This window comes from Lactuca sativa, chromosome 2 (assembly GCF_002870075.4).
Source record: "Lactuca sativa cultivar Salinas chromosome 2, Lsat_Salinas_v11, whole genome shotgun sequence".
NCBI classification, from domain to species: domain Eukaryota; kingdom Viridiplantae; phylum Streptophyta; class Magnoliopsida; order Asterales; family Asteraceae; genus Lactuca; species Lactuca sativa.
In genome coordinates, this window is record NC_056624.2 from 186,522,354 (window position 1) to 186,547,396 (window position 25,043).

Here is a 25,043-nt window from a genome sequence, read left to right on the forward strand (position 1 = left end):
AGTCTCTGCCAAAGTGAAGTTCGCCGTCACGAACTTCCACCAGTCCTTCGCTCCCAGACGGAGCTGGTTCAATGCGAACCGTACCCTCAGGTGCTCCGGGCATGAACAAGTGTAGAAGCACCCCTCTATATCCGCGATCCACCTCATCGCAGCAATCGGATCCTGCGTCCCATCGAACTCTGGTGGCTTAGTGTTGCTGAACTCTCGGAACAGCAACGAATCACCCCCCTGTGGCCTAGCAGCGGCCACAGCTGCGGTAGCTGCAGCGGTTGCAGCCTCAGTCAATGCGGCGTACCGCTCATCGAACGTCTCCATCAGTGTGGTCTTAATAGACCCAAACATCTCCGGGATCTCAGCCCGGATCGCCGCCGCTACCTCCTCGTGAATCATCTGATGAATCTCCTCGTCACTCACACCGCTCGAACTCGCTCCGTGGCGCGGTCTAACCATGATGTCTCTGAAATACAACATAAAACTATCAGAGACTCCACCGAGTATAATCGTACTCGATACGCAACCCTACTCAGTCCCAGATATCCAGGGATTCTTACTTGGGTCTCCCACTGACCCGGTGTCCTCGGTAGTACAGGCCCAATACTACCGACCACACCGCATCAGCGTTCATCCCAAGTCCTCCTCCCCAAACTCCAGATAGTGAGTACTCTACTTCTGATATGCACTATCTACCCGCATACTAGCAACGCATCTCATATAGGCAAATTTCCCTAGACTAAGGCATCACAAATCAGGCCACTCTAGTCCTATCATGAATACCTAGTCTTCTAGCATGCATAACAATTCATATCATATAATATTGTAAGGTATTTTGGGGATCTTTACCGTTCGGGCGCTGACTGATCGTACACACTGCTTCTTTTCTGCTTACCACGAAACCATTTACAAAAGTTTATGCCTTTATTTAAAAAGTTTTCCTCAAATCCTCGGTTTGAGTTCAGCTACTCCCGAAGGTGCACCCGAATCCCTCAAACCAAGGCTCTGATACCAATTGTAACAACGCAAATTTTCAAACAAATTTTTCATTTTAAAAATATATTTATTTCCATTCATAACAAGGCATAAATAGTTTAAGTATTCTGTCAAATACAAATAATCAAAATCCCAAGATCATAAAAGCATTCTTCAGTGTGTATCGATCACGCCGGCGCCTTCCCACGGTCCTCGCTAGTACCTGAAATACATGCACAACAACTGTAAGCATAAATGCTTAGTGAGTTCCCCAATATACGACTTACGCACATACGCCTTTCCAGGCCCCGACCTTCCAGTCCATGTGTCTCAGGGGACTTCCGTCCTTGCTGGGTAAACCTTCCGGTCCTACCCACGCCGACCTTCCGGTCCATCACACAACATATCGCCTTCCGGCCCATAACATATTGCCTTCCGGCCCATAATATAATCGCCTTCCGGCCCATAACATACATAACACATATAACAATTAACTTACCACATATAGCATACATATCACATATCATATCCGACCTTCCGGTCACACAGTCAAACCCTTCCGGGTACAGTATAGTGAGAAGACTCACCTCGTAAAAGCTGAAAGCTAGCAAATCCCGAAATGACTCGTGCACAATCCGACGAGCTACAACCTCCCTATAACATCACATATCTCATTAACACTTATATCTTCTAAGTGTGACTATCCCTAAGAAGTCAGACTTAGGTCAACTCTGGTCAACGGTCAACTCGACCGGACTCGGCGAGTGCCATGGCGACTCGGCGAGTCTAGACGTCCTCCAACTCTCTGAGATTCCCTATCTACTCGTCGAGTATCCTCCTCGACCCGACGAGTTACTCCTGGAAGAATCGTGGGGCCACCCCGACTCCACTCGCCGAGTCTGAAGAACAACTCGGCGAGTCCCAGTAAATCTTCAAGCTACTCGCCGAGTCTGAAGAACAACTCGGCGAGTCCATGCCATGCAGGCGAGCAACTGCTTCCTAAATTACGTATGGTCCCGAGATATACAATCATGGGACTTTCTGGACTTCTAAACATCTTATTACTGGGGTATAAACGTTTGGGTAATAACATAATAACCCATCTAATCACTAAGTGGGTTTCATAAACCCTAGATTCGTATACACATCAAAATAACAGAAATGGTCAGAGTATTACCTGAAAACGCACTCTCTGTGTCCCCCAAACCTCAGGACTCGATCCTCTTTGATATTCCTTTGGCCAAATTCTTCTTCTTCTTGCCTAACAAGTTCCTCCAAGTTCCAATAGCTTTCTCTCCTGCTCTAGACGTCCACAACGATTAGGGTTCTTCTCAATCGACCAAAAGACGGACAATGACGGCCTAAGAGGCGTTATATACGATCCAAAACCGAACGGTTAGGGTTTCTGCTGAACAGCGTCGACTCGCCGAGTCCATATCTGGACTCGTCGAGTCCAGTCGCGAACCCGCGACCAAGTCTGCGATCCTACTCGGCGAGTCTAGGCTCCAACTCGCCGAGTCCCCTCTTAAATCACCCCCAAAAACATAATTTAATAATACCTGAGATTCCGGGCTGTTACAGTATGAGGTAGGGCAATTTTCCCATGGCTAATATAGACAATCTAAACTTTCTTTTATTCCAGGAAAGCTATCTACGTTAGCATGATGAACTTGCAATTGTAAGATGTCATTGTGTGTAGGCTTATGTAAATATTTTAGACCATAAATCCTAATCACATAATTACAAAAATAATGTAGACTATCTCGTGAGGTCCTGACGGATATCCTTAAACTCTCGTCCAACACATCAGGAGAGGTGTCATATGCTAATTGACGAAGTGCAAATGTGCATTTTTATATGAGAGTGAAATCGGGTGTACCTCTAGCATCGAGACGTTGTTGGAAAAAAATACATTCCCTCGTTAAATCTTCGATTATACGTTCGTATAAAGGTTTGAACATTCTGAAACGTCTTCGAAAGTAGTACCCTTGAAAAGTGGCATTATCGTCAACGTAGACTTGCTCCCAACGTTGTTGGGTTGCTTCACAGTTGCTCTGAATATATCTTTGTGTTCTCTGTTCCGCACTAGTGGCTTCATCGTTGTGTAAAGCGTTATACATTTACTCCACTATTTTAGCAGCACATACAACAACATCAAACATAAACTGAAATTCTTTGGAAGACGAAGATGACGACATTTTCTAGTGATTTAGAGAGAAATAGATATAGAAAGATATAAGAACTGAATTTATGTTTGGATAAATAAGGATTGTGAGGTTATTTTATTTGAGAAAAAAAAGACTGTTAAATGTTGGAAGAAAAGAAAGGAGGAGAGAGAGACCACGGCTTCCATGTATCACATGCGGTCAAACCGCACTCGAAACCGTGGTCAGATGGCAGTGTTCCTCCTTAAAAATATGGCTAATGTATGGTAAAACCGCGCCACTCCCCCGTAACCTTACTAATAGTCTAATTGATAGGGGGTTGCAAAATTTGAAGTCTAGTGGCTAGCTGAATTTGCACCAATCAATCTCAATTGTCATATCCTATATCGAAGGACTATGCTTTATATTCATCAAACCCCACTTTCATATTAGAACCAATTGTAGACTTAATAGTTACTAAAGTATTATATGTTGATTATTTTTGTTCTTCATGTTTTTGAAACAATGGTCAAAACACTATATATTATAATATTGAATTTTAACGATTTAATGAATTAGAATTACACAAAGTTTTACAAACCGGTTTTTTAGTTGAACCAGTATGATGATCGGTTCCCGGTTCGACCGCCGAGTGAACCAGTTTCTATATTTTTTATGTTTTTTCTATTTTCCTACACATACATACATATATAAATTATGAATTTGATGTTTACAAGTTCAAACATTAAAAATACATATAAAAATAAGTTGTAAATGAATCCAAATACATTAAAAAAACACATAACCATAAGTTTTAATGTTTTACATCAATCTATATATGCCGAAAAAGAAAATAAAATATAATATCGAAACCAAATATAATTTTAGATGAATATAACCACATCAAAAAACTTTATAACATTTACTATATATTTTTATTTAAAGAAAACTAAATAGATTTGGAAAAAAAATTCATCAAAGTTTATTATGTAAATGGTTCTTTTTCATATGTTTTTATTCAGTTTAGCCGGTTCAACCGATTTATTTTGACGGGTTCAACCGGGTTTTTCTAAAAACTGACCGGTTCAATCCGGTTCAGAATTAATGTAAAACCGGTGATAGTTGAACCGTTTCCTCCACCGGTTTCCGGTCCAACCGGTTCGACCGGCCGGTTCAAACCGGTTTTTAAAACATTGGAATTACATGCAATTTTATTTTTAAAAAATATAATTATTAATTTACATACATAGCAATAAACAAACCATTGAATTATTCGAAACACATAGAAGTCTTTTTAGTAAAACTTTATAACTCATTTTCAGACGATTTTTTAATTTAACTTTTAGAAATTTAAAAGCTACAATTCCTAAAAACTTTGAAAATACCTTATTATTTAATTTAAAACTACATTTTCGAACTATTCAAAAAGTAAAAAATGACAAAATAAACATCTACTTGCACATGCTTAATTTTTTCCCGCTGCATAATTTAAGGATGAAAGCACATATCTTTGCTGACGTGTATTCCCCCACGCATACTCAACATCCACCTAACTCATGTGATTCCGCACTCATCCCAAATCAAAATTATTAGAAAGACCATCCAGTAGACTTCATTCCTAATCGAAAAAGTTCGGAATCAGGTTCCTCCATTGAATCTCTTTAAGTATATACAACCACAAGATCTAATCAGGTTTGTCTCTTTGAATCATTAGTTCATCTGATCTTGTATTCTGAATAGGCTTAATTACAGATTACGTCCGTTTATGTGGGAATCAGAGATCAAAATTACGAATATAAGCCGCGCCGCCTCCGTTCTAGGCGGCGGTGCCAGATTTAAGCTGAATTACCGAATTTCGCTGATCTAGTTTGACCATGATTCCTGAATTCAATTTACTTTTTTGACTGTAGCAACAAGATATTAATAATTTATTTTCCGGTGCCGTGTGTTGACATACTTGTTTGGAAAGATTGTTTATCTAAAAGCTTTTGTATTTGCTACACGAAATACACAGGGATAAGTAACTCCACCGATAATCTAGCGTCGGAGAAGTTTCCTCTCTAACCGCCTTCTTAGTTCTTAGGTTCCTAGAAACAACGACGTTTATTATTTTTTTTCGTGTTATTCTGTATCCTGTTATCGAGTTGAATAGTTCTGTGATATATACAATTTTTAAGCTTTTGTGTCTAAATCATCAGAGTTTACCTTACAGAAGGTTGTTTTAGAAAAGATTAGCTTGGAACCTTGCGTATCAATTGGTTGAATTCGATTGGATGGGTGCCAACACGTCAAGGGAGGAGGACGCGAGTTACAATTCTGCATCTTATCGACCATCTTCATCTTTTTCTGGAAATCAACAGAGCAGTTATTCTCAACCGTCTTATTCGTATCCTACCCAATACGAACAAAATTACCCTGTTCAGGAGGCGTATCCAGCATATCCACCGGCTGCACCTGCACCTGCACCTGCAGCAGATCCAGCCCCAATCTATGCAGCTCCACCCCACAGACCTGCGGTTGCAACCCCGGCTCCAGCCCCTGCCTATGGAGGTCCACCACCCCATAGACCTCAAAATAAGTTTGACAGGAGGTATTCAACGATTGCTGATAGTTACCATTCGTTGGAACAGGTATCATCAAATACAGTATCTTATTGAATTCTGAACTTGTTGATCGTGACATATGTTTTATTAATACTATGATCCCTTTGTGTATGTCAATCTTTTTCTGGAACACGTCTTACAAAATTGATGTGAATTTCTTGTTAACTCCTTCCTTTTCCTGGTTCTTTTAGAAAGTCTGTTGTTAATTAAATGAGAGATTTAATTTCTGTTCAGGTGAGTGAGGCTCTTGCACGTGCAGGACTTGAATCTTCTAACCTCATTCTTGGTATTGACTTCACCAAGAGCAATGAGTGGACAGGTGATATTATCATCCTTGACACTTTTTTCAATGTTTTACTGAAGTTGTAGAACATGCTAACCATGGTTTGGTTAAACAGGTTCAAGATCCTTCCACAGAAAAAGCTTACATCACATCGGAGATGGTATGAATCCCTACGAACAGGCGATCACTATTATTGGAAAAACCCTAGCAGCTTTTGATGAGGATAATTTGATTCCCTGTTATGGATTTGGAGATGGTATAGTTTTTGAAAAGCTACTCTTTATACTTTATAATGATTAAAGACACTAAAATAAATATCTTAAGTCTTTTTTTTGTAACTTGCAGCATCCACGCATGATCAAGATGTTTTCAGTTTTTATCCGGAAGAGAGGTGTTGTAATGGATTCGAGGAAGTCTTGAGTAGGTACAGAGAGATTCTACCCCATCTAAAGCTTGCAGGTCTAGAAATCATTTTCTTACTAATTCAACTTTTTTATTCTTTTTTGGGTGCATATTAAATATATTAATATATGTCTTACTTTTACTTTTACACAGGCCCTACATCATTCGCCCCTGTCATTGAAAAGGCCATGACAACCGTTGAAGAAAGTGGAGGCCAATATCATGTTTTGGTTATCATTGCTGATGGCCAGGTAGGAATGTAAGGATAAAATGGTCATTTAGTATGTATATAAAATTAATATCGTGTAATTATATATAGGTGACAAGAAGTGTGGATACTGAACGTGGTCGATTGAGTCCACAAGAACAGAAAACTGTAGATGCTATAGTTGAAGCAAGGTAATTAATTTAATCATCTGAAAATATCTATAAATGATATGAAAACTGTATTATGGTCTCTAAAAAAGATTAATTTTGTCATCAACAGTAAGCTTCCACTCTCTATTGTATTAGTTGGGGTTGGAGATGGGCCTTGGGACACAATGAGGGAATTTGACGATAATATCCCTGCCCGCAGCTTTGACAATTTCCAGGTAAAATACACAAGGCTATTTCTCAACATTTTATTTGTGAGATACTTCTCCCTGTAATCATATTATGTGTTCTCATCAGTTTGTGAACTTCACGGAAATTATGACAAAAAATGTGGCTCCAATTCGTAAGGAGACAGAATTTGCTCTTGCTGCATTGATGGAAATTCCTACTCAATATAAAGCAACAATCGAACTCAATATACTCGGGTAATTTATAGTCCACCTACCTTTGACCCAACCATAGTTAAGTTTGACCTTGCATTGACCTTGTTTTCGAATTAACAGTAGCCGAAAAGGAATTTCTCCACGAAGGGTCGCCCTTCCTCCTCCGGTTCATGTTGCACCATCTTTTATCAGCTCAAAACCATCACAATCTTATTATGACGAAACTACCCCTGTTACTGCTGTTCCTTATTATCCTCCGACTAGTGGTGTACATCGCACGGCGCCACCTGTCCCAAATTCTACTTACGAAAATCAGGTCCGTTTATTTATTTATTTATTTTTTGATGCTACACAAATGCCCCATTTTTTTACACAGTACGAGACAAGGACAAGACAGGGCCCATTGGACCAAGACTTACACTGATGTGAAGTAGATGGGACATAATTTTAATTTTTTTCTGTCAAGTCCAGTACTTTCTAACAAAAGTATGGTTCGTGTTTTGTATTTATGAGAAGTTGGTGATGTTTATATTTTGTGTGTATTTTTTTTACAGTTATGCCCTATTTGCCTAACTAACCCAAAGGATATGGCCTTTGGCTGTGGACATCAGGTATGGTTATTGAATTTCTATTTGTGTGTTGTATTTATGAGTAGAGTTTAATAATAATAATAATAATGTGTTATGATATGATATGTTGCAGACATGTTGTGACTGTGGACAAACACTCAAGTTGTGTCCGATTTGTAGGAGTGAGATTCAAACAAGAATAAAGTTGTATTAACGTTGGGTTTTTTTATTGGATATAATTTGTTTTGGTTAGTGGCTCAAGTCTTACAGTTTCAGAGTGGTGATGTGTTATATTGTTATTAATTTATTTGTCTTTTATTTGGATTTTGGATATGTAAATTAAATTATAAAATGTAAATCAATTCATGTGTTTGTTATTTATTTATTTATTGATAAATTTTGGAGATGTTCTTATATTGGAGATGTTATATTGTGGAAAAGTGCTCTCTTAACTCCATTGGTTATACTGGACAAGAAAAGCTTTTTAGGCTATTTATGGTGATGAGCATGGGATAAGAAGGGTATTTATGTCTTTTAATAAAAATAAAGAATTGAGAGCAAGTTAATATGCCACCTTGAAGTTAGTTCTAGTGTGAGTGCAATGCATGTCAAATAAAATACAAATATGATAATGATTTCTATGACATGGGCCTTAGTGGGTTTGGAAAACATGCAAATATGATAATTCAACTTGAGATTAAGATGCTTGACATGAAGGTACGCTTATCTTGTTCAAAAATGTAAAACATGAAATACCATTATCGATGATGACAATTTTATAGAAGCAAGTGGCCATGAAAACAAATAAACAATAGTTGAAATAGCCAACAATTTGTAAAGTTCAAGTGTCCATATGCTTGTATTTTTCGATGTGGTCGTGATGGTGATAGTTGAAAAAAACATTCTTTATAATTTACGTGATAATATTGATATGTTTTTTTTGGGTAGAACAACATAAGAATTGAATTCACATCTGGTACATTTAAGTGATCCAAACGACGTTAAAAGTTGCAATATTCGTTCTTAGTTCCAACTACTTAGAAAGTCACTAAGTTTTAAATATATCACATGATTTTTTTTTCTTTTTTGTAACCATGCTATCATATATTTAACCAGACTACATAAACAAAATTGATTAATTTAAAACATTAAACAAAGAAAAAGTAAAACTTATTTAAAAACACATTTTATGTCATTTGTATTTTAAAGAATGTACATAAACGTTTAGGAGTTTATGTTTTAAGTTTATAGTCAAATACTATTAGCTTAAAAGATGTTAGTTTGATCATCTTGTATTTTGTCACACGGCTTTATAGCTGTATAAGTTGTTAAAAGCTGTTCAAGTTAGTTAGCATTGGTTAAGTCATGTATTCATTGTTATGTTCATTCTTTCCGCTAGTAATAGAAACAATCGGGGGTCGGTTTTGTATGGGTGTCTGTAGTGGCACCAACAACGTCTGCAAAAATTTTTGATTTTTTTTTTCTAATATTGTACCATTACTTAAATTTCCCTTATCACTCCTACTATGATTTTTAATCATGTATCCGTATTATTGAAAATTTCCCCCCACTCTCTATTGTCTTGAATCATAACAAAACACTCGTATAAAAACCTATTACCTATAAAATAACTAAAGATACTATAAGAATTAAGAAACCATGTTTTAATTAGGTTTCGTGTCTTGAATAAAAAGAAACAAACTTCTGGGAAGGAACCGTAAATAACATTAACAGCGTTTTCCTTACTATCCGCCATTGATGTATTGAATGCTCTACTCGCCAACAGCTGACAAACTCCATAAACCACCCAACCCTACCATCCACATCAACAAAGACGTCGGAATGGAAACAACACGAACACGTACGTATTATTTCTTCCTTATCTGATCCCACCAGAAATATTCTCTCCTTGCTTGTTCGATCGAAATCAAGATGGAGGCCACCGGATTTTCGTACCAGAGGCTGAGAAACGAAGGCGGCGGCGATAAGGAGAAGGAAATTGAGAGGGAGATTAAGGGGAGAATCCGATGGTCGTTGAGGTTGAAGAAGGTGCACATCAGGAAGAGGCTGAAGATGAAGATCCCAAGTTTGAGGAAGTTCATGAGGCGAAAAGCTCGGGTGGTAATGGCGTCATTGGAGAAGGTTTTGAAGAGGCTTAAGGAAAGTCAATCTCATTTCGGTGATCTGTTTGCTGGTAATTATCTGTTCATGCAGGTCACTCCTACACCTATGAAACATGTTCACGCTATTAATGCTTCTAAAAAGAGGATCGAAGATGCCTTTTTCTAGTTCTTCTGCTGCTAGGGTTTGTTGATTAATCAACTTATCTTTTTTCGTCAATCCGAATAAACACAAGCTCTCTCTCTCTCTCTCTCTCTCTCTCTCTCTCTCTCTCTCTCTAAGGTTCATCATAATTCAATCCGATCCGATCCTATCCGATCAGCAACACCTTCTGCATTTGAAAATTGTTCTAAAGAAGATACAGAAAGTCAGAAATCATGTTCCAAAAGGCCGGATGCAATCACTCCTTTCATTTTACCAAGTTTCATGCTCGATCGTCTTCACCATTTCCATGGAATTGAATGTTTCGGAATTATAAATTCTATTAAACAAAAATGTCATTGCTTTTGTCATGGGATGATGAACTCCATCGATTTGAATTCCATTATAATTATTTATTTTCCCCAAAAGACTGTTGTTATTAACATTAATATGATCAATTATATTATCATTTTGTGAATCAACTTCCAAGATTTCAACTTAATCTATCCGCTTAATTAAGTTAGACTATTAAACTGGATCAACATGAAATCATATTGTATGGTTTTAACTTCTGCAAGAAATTAAAACAAGCATTTTTTATTAGACTTTTTTTTATCAAAAACAATACGATAATCACAGTACTTTTAAGAAATTATTATTTCAATTATATACATGTATCTCAGTACCCAGTGTGTGTTACTACCGATAATTAAATATCCTTATGGTATGACAATCTGATGGCATCAGCACGTTATTAAATTACATATTTTTTTATTGGAATTCAGAGTCATTATCACAACACGACACATGCAGATGCAGTTGTGCTCCAAGGTCAAAAACGCTCTCTAATTTGAATCACTAAGTGGGCCATGTGAAGGGACACTTTATCATCAGTCTATCTTGACAAATGGGCTTCGCCGACTAATTGGGCTAAATGCAAAAGCAGCAAGTAGGAAGGACATAGATTGTGTGTCAACTTATAGTGTGCCATGTCCATTAAATAGAAGAACCAAACAAAGTGCCAACATGAGAGAAAAATATCACTTGAACTTGAAAACATATCGCAAACGAGAAAAACTCCAAAGATCAATCAATACGACTCAACATCACCTCATTATTTAATTTATCAAAATCAACAGGAGTGTTAGAAAGAATTCCATATATTAATGACTATTATTACACCCTTCGTTCTCTAATAATTGTTACAAGCTAATTAGGCTATCTTTGACATCGGACAACTACTTGTAAGCAAACTTATACTTTTTGAGTTTTGGAATTGATAAACCAAAAAATAGTTTATAAGCTAACCTTCTAAAAGTTATTCAGACTAGCTTTTCAACAAGCTTTTTAATTTTATTTTTTTTTAATTCTTTCAAATATACTTTTTATTAATTATAAAAAACTACTTTTTTAATATTTTTTATGACATTTTACTTATTTCAACCGGTCTTAACAAACATTTTTTTTTCTTTTGATCCAAAAATTTAATATAAATATTGTTCAAATTGAACCGAGACTACAATAAATAAGATTAAAAATATATAAATAAATAAATACTAATGACAACTTTCTATAGTTATATAACTCTTAGATTAACAAAGTATGAAAAATAACTTTCTAAGTTTACTTTATAATATATTGTGCCAATGTTTAAAGATGATTCAAGTTTGTCTTGCTAGTTTAGCGTGTTAACTCTAAACTTGAGGTGGGGAGTACGACTCCTAGTCCTAGTCCTAGTCCTAGCCCATGTCTTCTTTTTATCTTATGCCAGCAGGCAATACTCTCCTTGCCTCAGATTCGACCTTGACCCGACCCAACGAACATAAAACCTAGACAAAATTGCAAATTTGGTCCCTGTGGTATGTTCAAACTAGCATGTTTGGTCCAAAATGGGTTTGGCTTACAAAGATGGTCCAATAGTTTCTATTTGTTGCGAGTTTAGTCCAATGGCTTAACAGCCGTTACCAAGCTCCCGTTAATTTACCCATGCCCCTCTCACTTAAGGGTATTCTAGTCCATTCATCTAGCCCCTTTATTATTTTATTATTATTTAGTCCATAAAGAGACTACAACGTCTCTATTCTCGTCTCCAGCAACAAGCCCTAACTGTTACTCCCTCTCTAATTTCATCTTCTCCATCGATCACCCCCCTGTGATTTCATCTTCTCCATCGACAATGGTGATGTGCGTCTGCAGAAAGTGGGCGATAGTTCGGACATCGTGGACAGATAACAACCCAGGGCGCCGATTTTGGGGATGTCCTGACCTGGTAAGTGTGTTAAACTTTATTTTGAAGACTACTCCCTGATGATCTAATGTTTCTTTCTTCTTTTTTTCAAGAATTCATCATGTGGGTTTATTGGGTGGTATGATGAACCCATGTGTGCTCGTTCCAAAGTTATAATACCAGGGTTGCTTAGGACAATCAATAAGCTACGAAAAGCAATGGATGATATAAAAGAACAAGCAAGCAAGCATGAAAAAGCACTGGAGAAGATCAAAGAACAAGCAACTATGTTGAAGTATTACCTAGTCTATAGTTGGATTTTTTTTGTTGTTGTGTTGCTGTTCTTGTTGTAAGTCCACAGGTTGATTGTGGTTATCTTTTGTAATAGGATAGGGGTATATGTGTCTGGTTTAAGTATTTTTTTGCTAATGTGGAACATTGTTGTAATGCAAAGTAATGGTTAATGAAAATTTGGTATCTATTGACCAATTATGGATTTGTTCTATTGTTCATACATAACCTTCTAAAGATAACATATAATGCATCCATATGTAGTTAACACAAAAGCATACTAAAGACATAATACATATTACCATCTTCAAAATACATGTCATAAGTTAATTGAAAACAAAGTTATTGCAACAAACGACATCCTGCATCTAGGAATCAAACCAAAGTTGTTCAATACAGTCAAACCAAAAGATAAAACCAACATAGACCATCAAGTCCCTCCCTGACCTTTGCATGTCCTGGAGTTGTGCCCTTTGTTTCCACACTTACTACAAGTCACACTAACAAACTTTCTTGTTAGTTTCCCACCACCATGTGGACCATGACCATGAATCTCACTGGGACCAACATCTGACCTTTGACTCTGACTTTGACTCTTGCTTTGACTTTTCTCCTCCATGGATTGCCTTCTCTTCCTCTTGGGTCTCCCAGGTTGATTACGGTGTGGGGGAGGTGTGATCTGCATTGGACACTCACTTCTAGGCCACATTGCCCGACCTTTAATTGGTTCCACCTTGTACCCATATGCAGTTTTCCAAGTTTGTAGCCAGTGCACCTTGTGGACATAAGTATGGAGCTCTTGTACACACTCACCATGATCTGCTTTGTTATACAACACAGAAATCACATGTCTGCAAGGGATACCTGTTAATTCCCATTTCCTGCAGTTGCATACCCTTTCATGCATATCAACAACATGTTGATCATTCCATGGGCCTTTGACTTGGTATTTTTCATCACCACACCATTCTACAATGTACTGAGTAGCAGCTGCTTCATTCTTCTCCATGATCTTTGTTGCTGTTGGGGTGAGTGGGCCTAAACACTTTTGTTGCACCCTGAGGACATTGCATATCCTCTTCATCATATATTCCCTAATAAACTCCAAGCAGCTAATAATTGGTTTGTCTCTCCCATCAACTAGCTTGCCATTAAACACCTCACAAAGGTTGTTTAACAGCATGTCTGTGGTTGCTCTCCCTATATAGAAAAGGGTAAAAGTGTCATAATGTTATGTGAAGGGTAAAATGGTAAAAGGGTCATAATAGCTTACCTGTGAAATGGCTTTTTGCCCAATGTTGTGGTGGTATTGACTTCAACCATTCATATGCTGATTTGTCAAATAAACTGAATTGGTGCATGAAATGGTTAAACTCTGGCACTGTTGTAGCTGTGGCACAATCCCAAAGGTGATCTTTATATTCCTTAGTTCTCCACTGTTTCTTCATGTTCTCATGTATATGTCTGAGACAGAACCTATGCTCAGCACATGGGAACAGTTGACTAACTGCTTGTAGCAAACCCTGGCAACAAATTACACATGATTAACAAAATAAACATTAAAAATAATAAATAAACAACCATTACCTTTTGTCTGTCACTAACAAAAGTGAAATTATACATAGCATGTAGATCCAAGTCATCACCAAGACATTCAAGGAACCACTTCCAAGATTCGCAGTTTTCAATCTCTACAATGGCATATGCAAGTGGGTATATGCCATTGTTTGAATCTAATCCAACTGTAGTTAAGATCTGGCCTGGATAAGGGCCTTTCATATGAGCCCCATCTAGCCCCAAGAAATCTCTTAAACAAGCTTTGAATCCCTTCTTCATCCCCCCTAGACAAACATAAATTCTTTTGAAACATCTTGAAGTGCAATTCACCAAATTAGATTCTGAAACATCTCCAAGTTCTAATTTGACTGTGGTATCAGGATTGGTTGACTGCAACTCAAGGATATAGTCTCTCAGAACTTCATACTGTTTTTTTGTAATCACCCACTACAATCTTTTTTGCATCTGCTTTAGCTCTAAAAACTTTATGGATTGAGAAGCCCACTCCATACTTCTTCTGTAATTGTTCTTGGAGAGCTTTAACTGGGATAGTAGGGTTGGATTCTACTTGATCCATGATTTGTTTGGACATAAACTTCGTTGTTGCAGCTCTCACCTTCCTTGTATTCATCACTCCATCCTTGCTCATACCCCTTCTCCTATTATATCCAGGTGATAAGGATACGACTTGAACTATTTCATTAACTTGGATTTTAGGTTGGTTTGCTTGAGTGGGCACCACATCAACTAAATTATCAGTAGGTGTAGTCATCACAGGTGTTTCCTTTGATTGGTCTTCAGGAGCTTCATCAATGTGTTGCACATCCTCATGTGGTTCATCTAACTGTACAAGGGTAACCTTGGTAACAGGCTTAGGATTCAAGAAATAGGTGAGTAGTCTTGTTTCACCATGCTCTATGTATACCTTCATCACTTTGTGCTCACTGACATATTGAGAAAAGTTTGCAACATCTTGATCATTTCCTAAAGGGCGAAGACCAAAGTGGAAGTCTCCACCAGGCACAAGAAAATGGTAGTATATAACAGGAGGAACCCCATATCTAAAACCCTTCATGATTGCATCGAGCTCATGAACTGAAAACTCATCTATGTCTACCATGTCAACATAGTTTACAGTTCCATCAATGTAACGAACATCAGGGTACTTGGTGAACTCACCTCCATGGTACAACTTAATGGTAAACAATGTTGGGTGTCCATCTTCAAAACAAGAAAAAAAACACCTCAGTTGGACTTACTTAAAAAAAATCAAGAAATCAAAAGATGAAAAAGGCCAAATTACGTACCATAAACAACCTTGGGGTTGAAGGGTGTGTTTAACAACCTTACGTTCCACATTGTTATGTTCATCCACCGATAATCTCTACAAATCGCAGCTTAACTAACAGAACTGATTTTGTGTCTAGGGCTTTTATTGATCTTGGTAAAGAACGACGGTCTACTTTATTGAGGAGGAGACGAACTGCTTTTATTGAGCTTTAGCGGGAACGGTTATAGGGATTAATGGACTAAAATACCCTTAAGTGAGATGGGCATGGGTAAATTAACGGGAGCTTGGTAACGGCTGTTAAGCCATTGGACTAAACTCGCAACAAATAGAAACTATTGGACCATCTTTGCAAGCCAAACCCATTTTGGACCAAACATGCTAGTTTGGACATACCACAGGGACCAAATTTGCAATTTTGTCTAAAACCTAACCCGCCAAAAATTCTGGCTCAACTAGCCCCCCCCCCCCCCCCCCCCTTTTTTTTTTTTTTTTTTTGAATTTTGTCCGAACTCTTTTAACACAAAATTTACAAGGTTTTTTCAACTTTATTTTTATATATTTTTCTAATTTCTTTTACATATTACTCTATAATTTACTTTTTCACGAATTCGGTTTTACAAAATTACTTTTCTACAACTTTTTTAAATATTCGTTTTAACAGTATTTTTTTTCTGTAGTTTTTTAAACTTTTTTTTTGTACATATTCATTTTTATGCATACAGGTTTGTAAAAGCATACATAAATTTAATTATTTTTTAAATATTCGTTTTTTTACAAACTAGAAATGTCGTGTTATCAAATATTTTTCAATGCATGATGTATTTATTAGTACATGATTGTACTTTCCAATTTATGAATGTAATTCACATCATTTCCCATTTGTAATTAAATCTTTTTTAAAGTTTTCTATAAGTTATATATAAGACAAAACTGTAAGATTGGTCAATGTGGTATTCAAAAAACTTTGGATAGGGTCCAAAAAGTTTCTCACTTGCATAGAAGGTCCAAAGGTTTTTCTGTGTTTTTGGTCTAAAAAAACTTAAAATGACGGTTATACCCTTTTAATTTCTTTTTTTTATATTTTTTTAATTTTCAAATACTATTTTAATTTAAAAATAAATAGAAAAGGAAATAGTTCTCTCTCTCTCTCTCTCTCTCTCTCTCTCTCTCTCTCTCTCTCTCGTTTCTACATCATCGGTGAGAAAAAGGGGGAATCGGCAACCCTCCTCCACCCTCTCTCTCTCTCTCTCTCGTTTTTACACCATCGGTGAGAAAAAGAGGGAACCGGCAACCCTCCTCCACCCCTCCTTCCTGTCAATCGGAAATAACCAAACACCCCTGAGTATTGTCACTTCCCTCGGCTGCTACTTCAGTGTTTCTTTCCCCTTACCCCTCGTGTTTTGCCAACGGAACAGAAGGAGAACAACCAAGGAGGCCACCGGAGCAGCCCCCTCGTTGTAATAGTCACCTAACAGCGTAAGCCACCTTCGTTTTCTTCTTTTATTTTGGCGATAGACAAAATTGAACCACCCATTTTTTGCTTTTGCTCTTCTTCTTTCTCCATTCGATCCAGTCGGTTCCCTTTCCCCCTCGATTTGGGGCCGCCGACGACAAGTGAAGAACCTTGGGGAGTTCATCGGATATCGACTCCTTCTCGCGGTCTGTTTGACCAACAGATCACCACTTTGACTGCTTCTATTTGTGTTCCTTCTTACTTCTCCCAATCAGTGAAGACGAAGAGTAAACCCACAAAGGGTCGTCGGTCTTGACAGACCCCCTTACCCCTCCTTGCGATTTCCCATTTACACCTCAGCTCCCGTCAATTAGCCTTTCGTTTGTCTGTTCTTTGTCCAATATGATGGAGACGATAATTATTCAAGGTCAAAGTGGGTTTGGCTTTTTGGGGAAGATGAAGTTATAAGAATATGTATTGTAAAAGTCTCAAACCAATGGAGGGAGAGAGAGAGAGAGAGAGAGAGAGAGTGAGAGAGAGAGAGAATTATTTCCTTTTCTATTTATTTTTAAATTAAAATAGTATTTGAAAACTTAAAATATATATATATATATATATATATATATATATATATATATATATATATATATATATATATATATATATATATAAAAGAAAATAAAGGGTATAATCGTCATTTTAAGTTTTTTTGGACAAAAAACATAGAAAATCCTTGATTTTGGACCTTCTATGCAAGTAAGAAACTTTTTGGATCCTATCCAAAGTTTTTTGAATACCACAGGGACCAATCTTGCAGTTTTGTCTATATATAAATATAATACTATGTGTTATGTTTGATAATTTTTCTTTATTCTTTTATACTTAATATCTTGAACATTGACTAATATATTTGATTCTAAGGAAACCAACATCTTGGAATTATTATTGTATCTTTATATTTTGTGATGCAAGAATAAAATATTATTTCATAATGTGCAGAATGATATATTCATTTTTTTTTACAAACTAGAAATATCGTGTAATCTAATATTTTCAATGCGCAATGTATTTCGCAACACATGAATGTACTTTCAAATTTATGAATGTATTTCATATCATTTCCCTTTTGTAATTAAATCATTTTTATAGGGGAACTGATTTGTACACAATAGTTTTTATCCATACATAACAATCGGTGCTTTAAAATGTGTATTGTACAACTATATAATGCATAAGTTATTGTGTATGACAAAAAACTGTTGTGTACGAATTATTTTTATTTTTTTTTATTTTTTTTTTATAGTTTTCTATATGTTATATATAAATACAATGTTATGTTTATGTGTGATATTTTCTGTTTATTCTTTTATACTTAACATCTTAAACATTGACTAGTATATTAAATGATCCAAGATACTAAGGAAACCAACATCTTGGAATTGTTATTGTATATTTATATTTTGTGATGCAAGATTAAAAGATTATTTCACAAGGTATAAACCAGGTCAATCAAACACGAGGTCAATGAGAATAAACGTCGAGTCTCCCCAAAATACATTGTTAAGAAAGAATAAATGATGATCCCGAATATTTAGTATAATTAGTTAGGTTATACATGTATAAAAAAAGTCAAGTTAATTTATCTTCACACAGGATTACCCACTTACGTACACTTGAACACTCTCAATAGCTCGTACTCATATTACTCTCGATCAGTATGTACCTGTAATTTTTCTATTTATTCTAATAAAAGTCATAAAGGCAAAGTAACATTAGTTACCTTCCGAAGTTTTACATTGTAGATCCCAAAAAATTAAAGGTTTTCATTGTATATCTGTTGGGTTTTATTCAAAATTGTAGTTTCAAAAACAATAAATATAACAACGAAAGCATTTAAAACTTGAATAATATAGAACTATTTTATAGTCATCAATGATTAAATTCCATATATAGAAAGATTAACACAACCATATGAAAAAATTATATGTAACACCCAGGATTTTGATAGCCAAGAAAGTAAAGGAAACCCTAAATTTAAGAGGGACTCGACGAGTCAAAGGAAGGACTCGGCGAGTCGGAGCGGGATCCGGGTCGATAAGAAAGTGACCAACTCGACGAGTCGGCCAAGTGGACTCGGCGAGTCTGGTCTGTGCGAGGAAAACCCTAAATCCGGGGCTTGGAGCCTATTTAAGCATCTTAATCTTCTTCCTAGGGCTCCTTTACAGCCTCTTACACCCAGAACGCCGCACCTTAAGCCCCCATTGTGTTCATTCAAGCTTCTAGCCATTTTTGAGTGGGTTTAAGGAAGAAGAAGGAGTGGGAATCCTTGAAGCATCAGGGAGTGGCTTTGGATCTGAAGTTTGGGAAGCATTTCAGAGCATTGGAAGGTATCAATTCGTTTCTCTCCTCCATATTTTTCCTTGGTTATGAGTTTTGGGGCTTTTAAGCCATGTTTAAGACCAATCTTGAGCTTGAGGTCCAGATCTGAGGTTGCTACCTCAGATCCATGTTTATTTTGGTATGTAATCCCATAAAGTATCAGCTATTGGGTGGAAATTGGAGTCTCTTGGTCCTAAACCCTAGCTATGGGTGTATTTTGCCTAGATCTCACTCTCTACACGTAAAGTTTGCAACTTTACGTGGGAAATAGGCTTGGGGAGGGTAGATCTATAGTTTGGAGCTCATGCATGACTCGGAAGTCCTCTGCATGTAAGTGGATCTTAGTGGACTCGACGAGTCCTTCGAGTGGACTCGGCGAGTAGCTTGAAGATGAGGAGGAACTCGACGAGTGGGATGAACAGCTCGTCGAGTCGGATGAAGATGGGCATGAACTCGGCGAGTTGGATGAACAACTCGTCGAGTTGGATGAAGTTTGTCGTGTGCTCGGCGAGTCTGTTCTTAGACTCGGCGAGTCAGGTCGAGTGGTCCCAAATCCTTCGAGTTAAGACTCGAGTCAGCGAGTCGAGCCAGGACTCAGTGAGTTGGTCAGGACAGGAATCGGGAATCAGTAAACTCGGCGAGTCAGGGGCTGACTCGGCGAGTAGAGTCGCGAGTGGAAGGACTCTGGATTTATGCACTCGGCGAGTCAGTAGGGTGACTCGGCGAGTAGGGTTGACCTGGAGGGTTGACTTTGACCAGGACATCGACTTTGACAAGAGTTGACTTGGTTAACCTTTGGAGGTCAGTTAGACTAAGTGTTGGGTTGTTATTGGTAGCTCGGGGAGCTAGCAGAGCAGCAGTTCAGAGTTAGCGGTCAGGTAGCGGTCAAAGGGGTTAGCAGCAGCAGTTCAGCAGTATCAGGTGAGTTTCCCTTAGTATGAATGGGTCTACGGCCACAATGCCGGCCCATGTAGTTATGAGTAGAAGACCCGGGGGTTAGCCCTAGGCATAGTATGCTAGTATGATATTCGGACGAGGTCCAATGATAGAGGGCGGGTGCCCAAGGAGTAGTTTATGTGATAGTTTATACTTGTCGTCTGTGTGATACTTGTATGTGCCTGGTAGGGAGGTGAGTGTGGGCGAGGTCCCGTATCTCACCAATAGCAGAGTGTGGATGGTGTTCCACATCTCAGTAGCAGCAGAGCAGGGGCGAGGCCCAAGTTAGAAAAGGAGTGAGGGTGGGCTGGGCCCGTACCTCACTATCAGCAGGAGTATGGACGAGGTTCCATGACTCATCAGTAGCAGGACACGGGCGGGGCCCAGAGATAGGCGAGGCCTTAGAGCAAGAGTTGTTAGTATATGTTTAGTTTATGTAATGTTATATGATATGATTATGTGCTATTATATGTTAGAGGGCGAGGCCCTGTGACAGGCGAGGCCTAAGTGAAACAGATCTGTATCCGAGCGGGGCTCGAAGCCAGGCGGGGCCTGGAGCGGCGGGGCCGTTGTAGCGGGCGAGGCCCGAAGTAGAGGGCGAGGCCCAGGATAGCGGGCGTGGCCCAGTATGTGCAGTATGTGGTTTTGCATGGTATGTGGTAAGGTGGGGAACTCACTAAGCTTCGTGCTTACGGTTTTCAGTTTTGTTTTCAGGTACTTCCGGTAGCGGAGGGAGGAGCTCGGGGTGATCGCATGGCACACACCATAGATTAGTCAACCTGGGAATGTTTACTCTGATAATAAACATGTGTTTTGAAAACCTATACTCAGATTATGTTTTGGAATGATGTCTTTGGTTAAAGTAATGTTTTATTAAAAAGAAATTTTTGGTCTTAAATTTTGGGATGTTACATTATAACATTTGAAGTTTTTGATTCCTTAATGGGTGGTTGGAAGTTGATAGAGTGATGACATGAAAAACACAAAATAGAACTCCTCTATAGCTTCACATCAATAATAACCACTTAAATTAGAATGCTAGTTCTTCATGCAATAATAAAACTCTTAAACCTTTAACAACAAAACACTATATATATATATATACAATCTTATTAATTTGGTTACAAAGTTATTAAAGTTATTTTGATCAAAACACTATGTAAATTATATTTTTGGGTATTCTATATATACAAACTTTATGTAACACTTGAATCCTGGTATGTTTCATTTTTTCCCTTTGTGTATTTATAAGTTGAATTTGGTCCTTGTGTAGTACGTGGGGCGTACCACATGGTACACTTGGCGTACAAGCTGCAAAGCGAGTACGCGGGAGATACAAGCTGTAAAGCGAGTACGCGAGGTGTACTACATGGTATGCTTAGCGTACTCATGCGAGGCCATGACGGGATTTCGGATACGTATACGTGGCGTACATCCATGTACGTGAGGTGTACATCCATGTACGTGAGGCGTACATGTACTTTAATGAAAACCCTAATTTCGGGGTTAGAAACTATATAAACACATTTATGGCTCATGGAACCCTCATTTCTCAGCCTCCACAATCCTTATAGCCACATACACGAAACCCTAAACCTTTCCTTTGTGTTTTGAGCTCATTGTGTCCATTTTGGTGTGTGAGTCCAACCATTGTTGTGTGAGACCTCTCATTCGAAGAATTATCTGGTTTTAGTTATATGTAATTGTATTCATGAGCTAGTTAAAGGGAGTTAGTGGGAGTTCCTTCTGTAACTGATGTCGGAGAGTGGTGTGGAGTTTGCCCTAGGAAAACCTAGGATGAGATCTAATGTTGGGAGCCTTGTCCTTCAGGGAGTTTCGGGCATGTGGAGCTCCGAACTATCACAGGGTGAAGGACCCCATAATGAGTAGACGGTATTTAGAAGATGTTGCTAACACCTTCCTCAATATCCATTGTCACGAGGGGGACAAGGTAAAACTAGCTTTCTGCCTTTTGATGGACAAGGCATGAGACTGGTGGGAGGAGGTAGGACGTGCAGTGGGTGATGATGATGTTGATGTGATGTCATGGGATGATTTCTCGGCCAGGTTCCAAGCTGAGTTTGCACCAGTGATTGAGGTGCACCAGTTGGTGCGAGAGTTTCAGGATCTCCGCCAGACTACAGAGACGGTGATTGAGATCACTACGATTTTTCGGTAGAGGGCACTTCTGGTTCCATTGTATGTGGTGGATGAGGGTGATGAAGAAGGCCTGATATCATGAGATGTTGAGGAGTGACATTCAGCAGTTTGTGAGCCGGTCCAGCTACAAGACGCTGGAGGATATGATAGCGTGAGCTTGGGAGAAGGAGATTGATCTGGAGACGGAGAAGAAGAGAAAACCAAATTATGTGTCGAGTGTTGAGGGTTTGGCAAGTGGACCAAGGTATCTAAGTCTAGACCGTGGGGCCATCAGGGTCGGAGCCACTGCGGGAAGTGCACCAGATCGCACGAGGGACCATGTAGGGTTGGTGGTTCTAGCTGCTTCAAGTGCGTCCGGACGGGTCATTATAGCAGGGATTGTACTGCTACCACCACCCAGGGATCTGATCTAATTTGCTTTGATTGCAATCATATGGGCTACAGGAAGGCCCATTGTCTAAGTTTGGCTGCAGCAGGACCGGTGTCAGCACCCGCTCCTGCAACTCTCCGGATTACCGACGGCCACCAGAGCTAGGTAGACGCGCCTGTGGCGATGAACATGGCTTTCCGGTTAATGGCCAAGGAGGTGTGTACAACTCTCGATGTGGTGACGGGTATGTATATTCTCTTCACCTTTTTAATTATATTGAATTGTTTGCTTATGTTTATGTGTTTTATTTTAGGGTCGTGCCTTGTGAACGGTATTTCTGCTTTGGTATTGTTTGATTTGGGGGCTACCCAATCTTTTGTATCATTTATGCTTAGCAAGAGATTTGATGGGGCTCCGTGGGAGCTGAATTGTCCTCTTGATGTAGAGATTGATGATAGGTCTGTTCAAGTTGCGAGAGTTTATCAGGGTTGCACTCTTCAGTTGTTCAGTGAGCAGTATCTGCTGGATTTGGTTCCTATTTCGTTATGTGGGAACAAGATTATTATGGGCATGGATTGGTTGAGCCATAATAGGGCAATGATCAATTGTGAGCATCAGTTGGTACGGGTTCAGACTCCGAGTGGGGGAGAGTTAGTGGTTCATAGGGAGAGATCTCAGCATGGGCCGGTTTTGTGTTTAACAACGAGGGCCATACACTATTTTCAGCAGGTTTGTTACAGATATGTCGCCTATGTTATGGATACGCGAGATAAAGGTAAGGTGACCGTGGATGATGTGCCGATTATGCGGGATTACTTGGATGTATTCCCGGAGGATTTTACTGGGGTGCCTCTGGATAGGCAGGTAAAGTTCAGGATTGATCTGGTTCCAGGTGCAACTCCGATATCCAAAGCACCATATTAGTTGGCTCCTCCCGAGATGCAGGAGTTGTCTACACAGCTGCAAGAGCTGTTAGATAAAGGATTTATTCGACCGAGCAATTCGCCTTAGGGAGCATCGATTATGTTTGTAAAGAAGAAGGATGGGTCTCATCGTATGTGTATCTACTACTGGGAGCTGAATAAGGTAAGGGTGAAGAACCGTTATCCACTCCCGAGGATTGATGATCTTTTTGACCAGCTTCAGGATACATCTTGGTTCTACAAGATTGATTTCCGATCAAGTTATTATCAGATGCGGGTAAGGGATGAGGATGTGCAAAAGACAACTTTTCGGACTCGTTATGGTCATTGCGAGTTCGTGGTGATGCATTTTGGGCTCACCAATGCTCCATCCACGTTCATGGATCTCATGAACCACGTGTGCAGACCGATGTTGAATCGGTTTGTGATAGTATTCATTGATGCTATCTTGGTTTATTCCAAGAATCAAGAGCAACATGAGGAGCACTTGAGTGAAATTCTAGATACGTTGAGGAGGAGAAAATATTCGCAAAGTTCTCAAAGTGTGAGTTTTGGTTGCGTGAGGTGCAGTTTTTGAGGCACCTTGTCAACCATAATGGTATTCTGGTCGATTACGCCAAGGTTGAGGCCATGATGCAGTGGTAGGTTCCGAAGTCTCCATCCGAGATTCGAAGTTTTCTTGGGCTTGTGGGTTATTATCAAAGATTCATCCAGGATTTCTCCAAGATAGCAGTTCCTTTGACCCGACTGACAAAGAAGACGATTACTTTTCGTTGGGGGTCTGGGCTGCAGGCAAATTTTGAGACTTTGAGACAACGGTTATGTGAGGCGCCGATTCTGACCCTGACGGAGGGTGTTGATGATTTTGTGGTTTATTGTGATGCTTCGATCATAGGTTTTGGGGTAGTCTTGATGCAGAGGGGTTGCGTGATCGCTTACGCTTTGAGGAAACTGAAGCCACATGAGGCGAATTATCTGATACATGATTTGGAGTTGGGGGCCGTGGTTTTCGCCCTCAAGATTTGGTGGCATTACCTCTATGAGGTCCGTTATATTATTTACACAGATCACAAGAGCCTGAGGTACTTGATGGATCAGTCGAATTTGAATATGAGGCAGTGACTGTTGTTGGATGTGGTGAAAGATTATGATTGCGAGATCCTTTATCACCCATGGAAGCCTAATGTGGTGGCCGATGCTCTCAGCTGCAAGACGGTCGCAACTCTGATTAGAGATATATGTTTGAGGATGACCGTGATTACTCTATTATTGGAGCGGATTCGTGAGGCTCAGGTCGAGGCTATGAAGGAAGAGCACCAAAAGAGCGATCTTATTGTGGGTCAGGTGGCTTCCTTTGATTATGATAGTTGTGGATTGTTGACTCTGCATCGAAGAGTTTGGGTTCCGTATTGGGGCAGCGTGCACCAGATTCTAATGGAGGAGGCTCACAAGTCAAGCTTCTCCATCCA

At 38.9% G+C, this 25,043-nt stretch overlaps 1 protein-coding gene across 4 annotated transcripts; it reads left to right on the forward strand.

Annotated features, from left to right (window-relative positions):
* The first annotated feature begins 4,625 nt into the window (after positions 1-4,625).
* Positions 4,626-8,106, forward strand: LOC111876397 (E3 ubiquitin-protein ligase RGLG2). Of its 4 annotated transcripts, none has more exons than XM_023872913.3 (12): positions 4,626-4,802; positions 5,309-5,740; positions 5,948-6,032; positions 6,112-6,252; positions 6,342-6,455; positions 6,552-6,649; positions 6,718-6,797; positions 6,886-6,991; positions 7,071-7,198; positions 7,277-7,472; positions 7,711-7,767; positions 7,859-8,106. In XM_023872913.3, exons 2-12 carry the CDS (start codon positions 5,384-5,386, stop codon positions 7,937-7,939), a joined length of 1,443 nt encoding a protein of 480 aa, XP_023728681.1. In that variant the 5' UTR covers positions 4,626-4,802; positions 5,309-5,383; the 3' UTR covers positions 7,940-8,106. The 4 variants fall into 4 exon arrangements, with proteins under 4 accessions (XP_023728681.1, XP_023728679.1, XP_023728682.1 ...); XM_023872911.3 differs by having other exon boundaries at positions 5,323-5,740; XM_023872914.3 differs by having other exon boundaries at positions 5,326-5,740.
* The last annotated feature ends 16,937 nt before the right edge of the window (positions 8,107-25,043 follow it).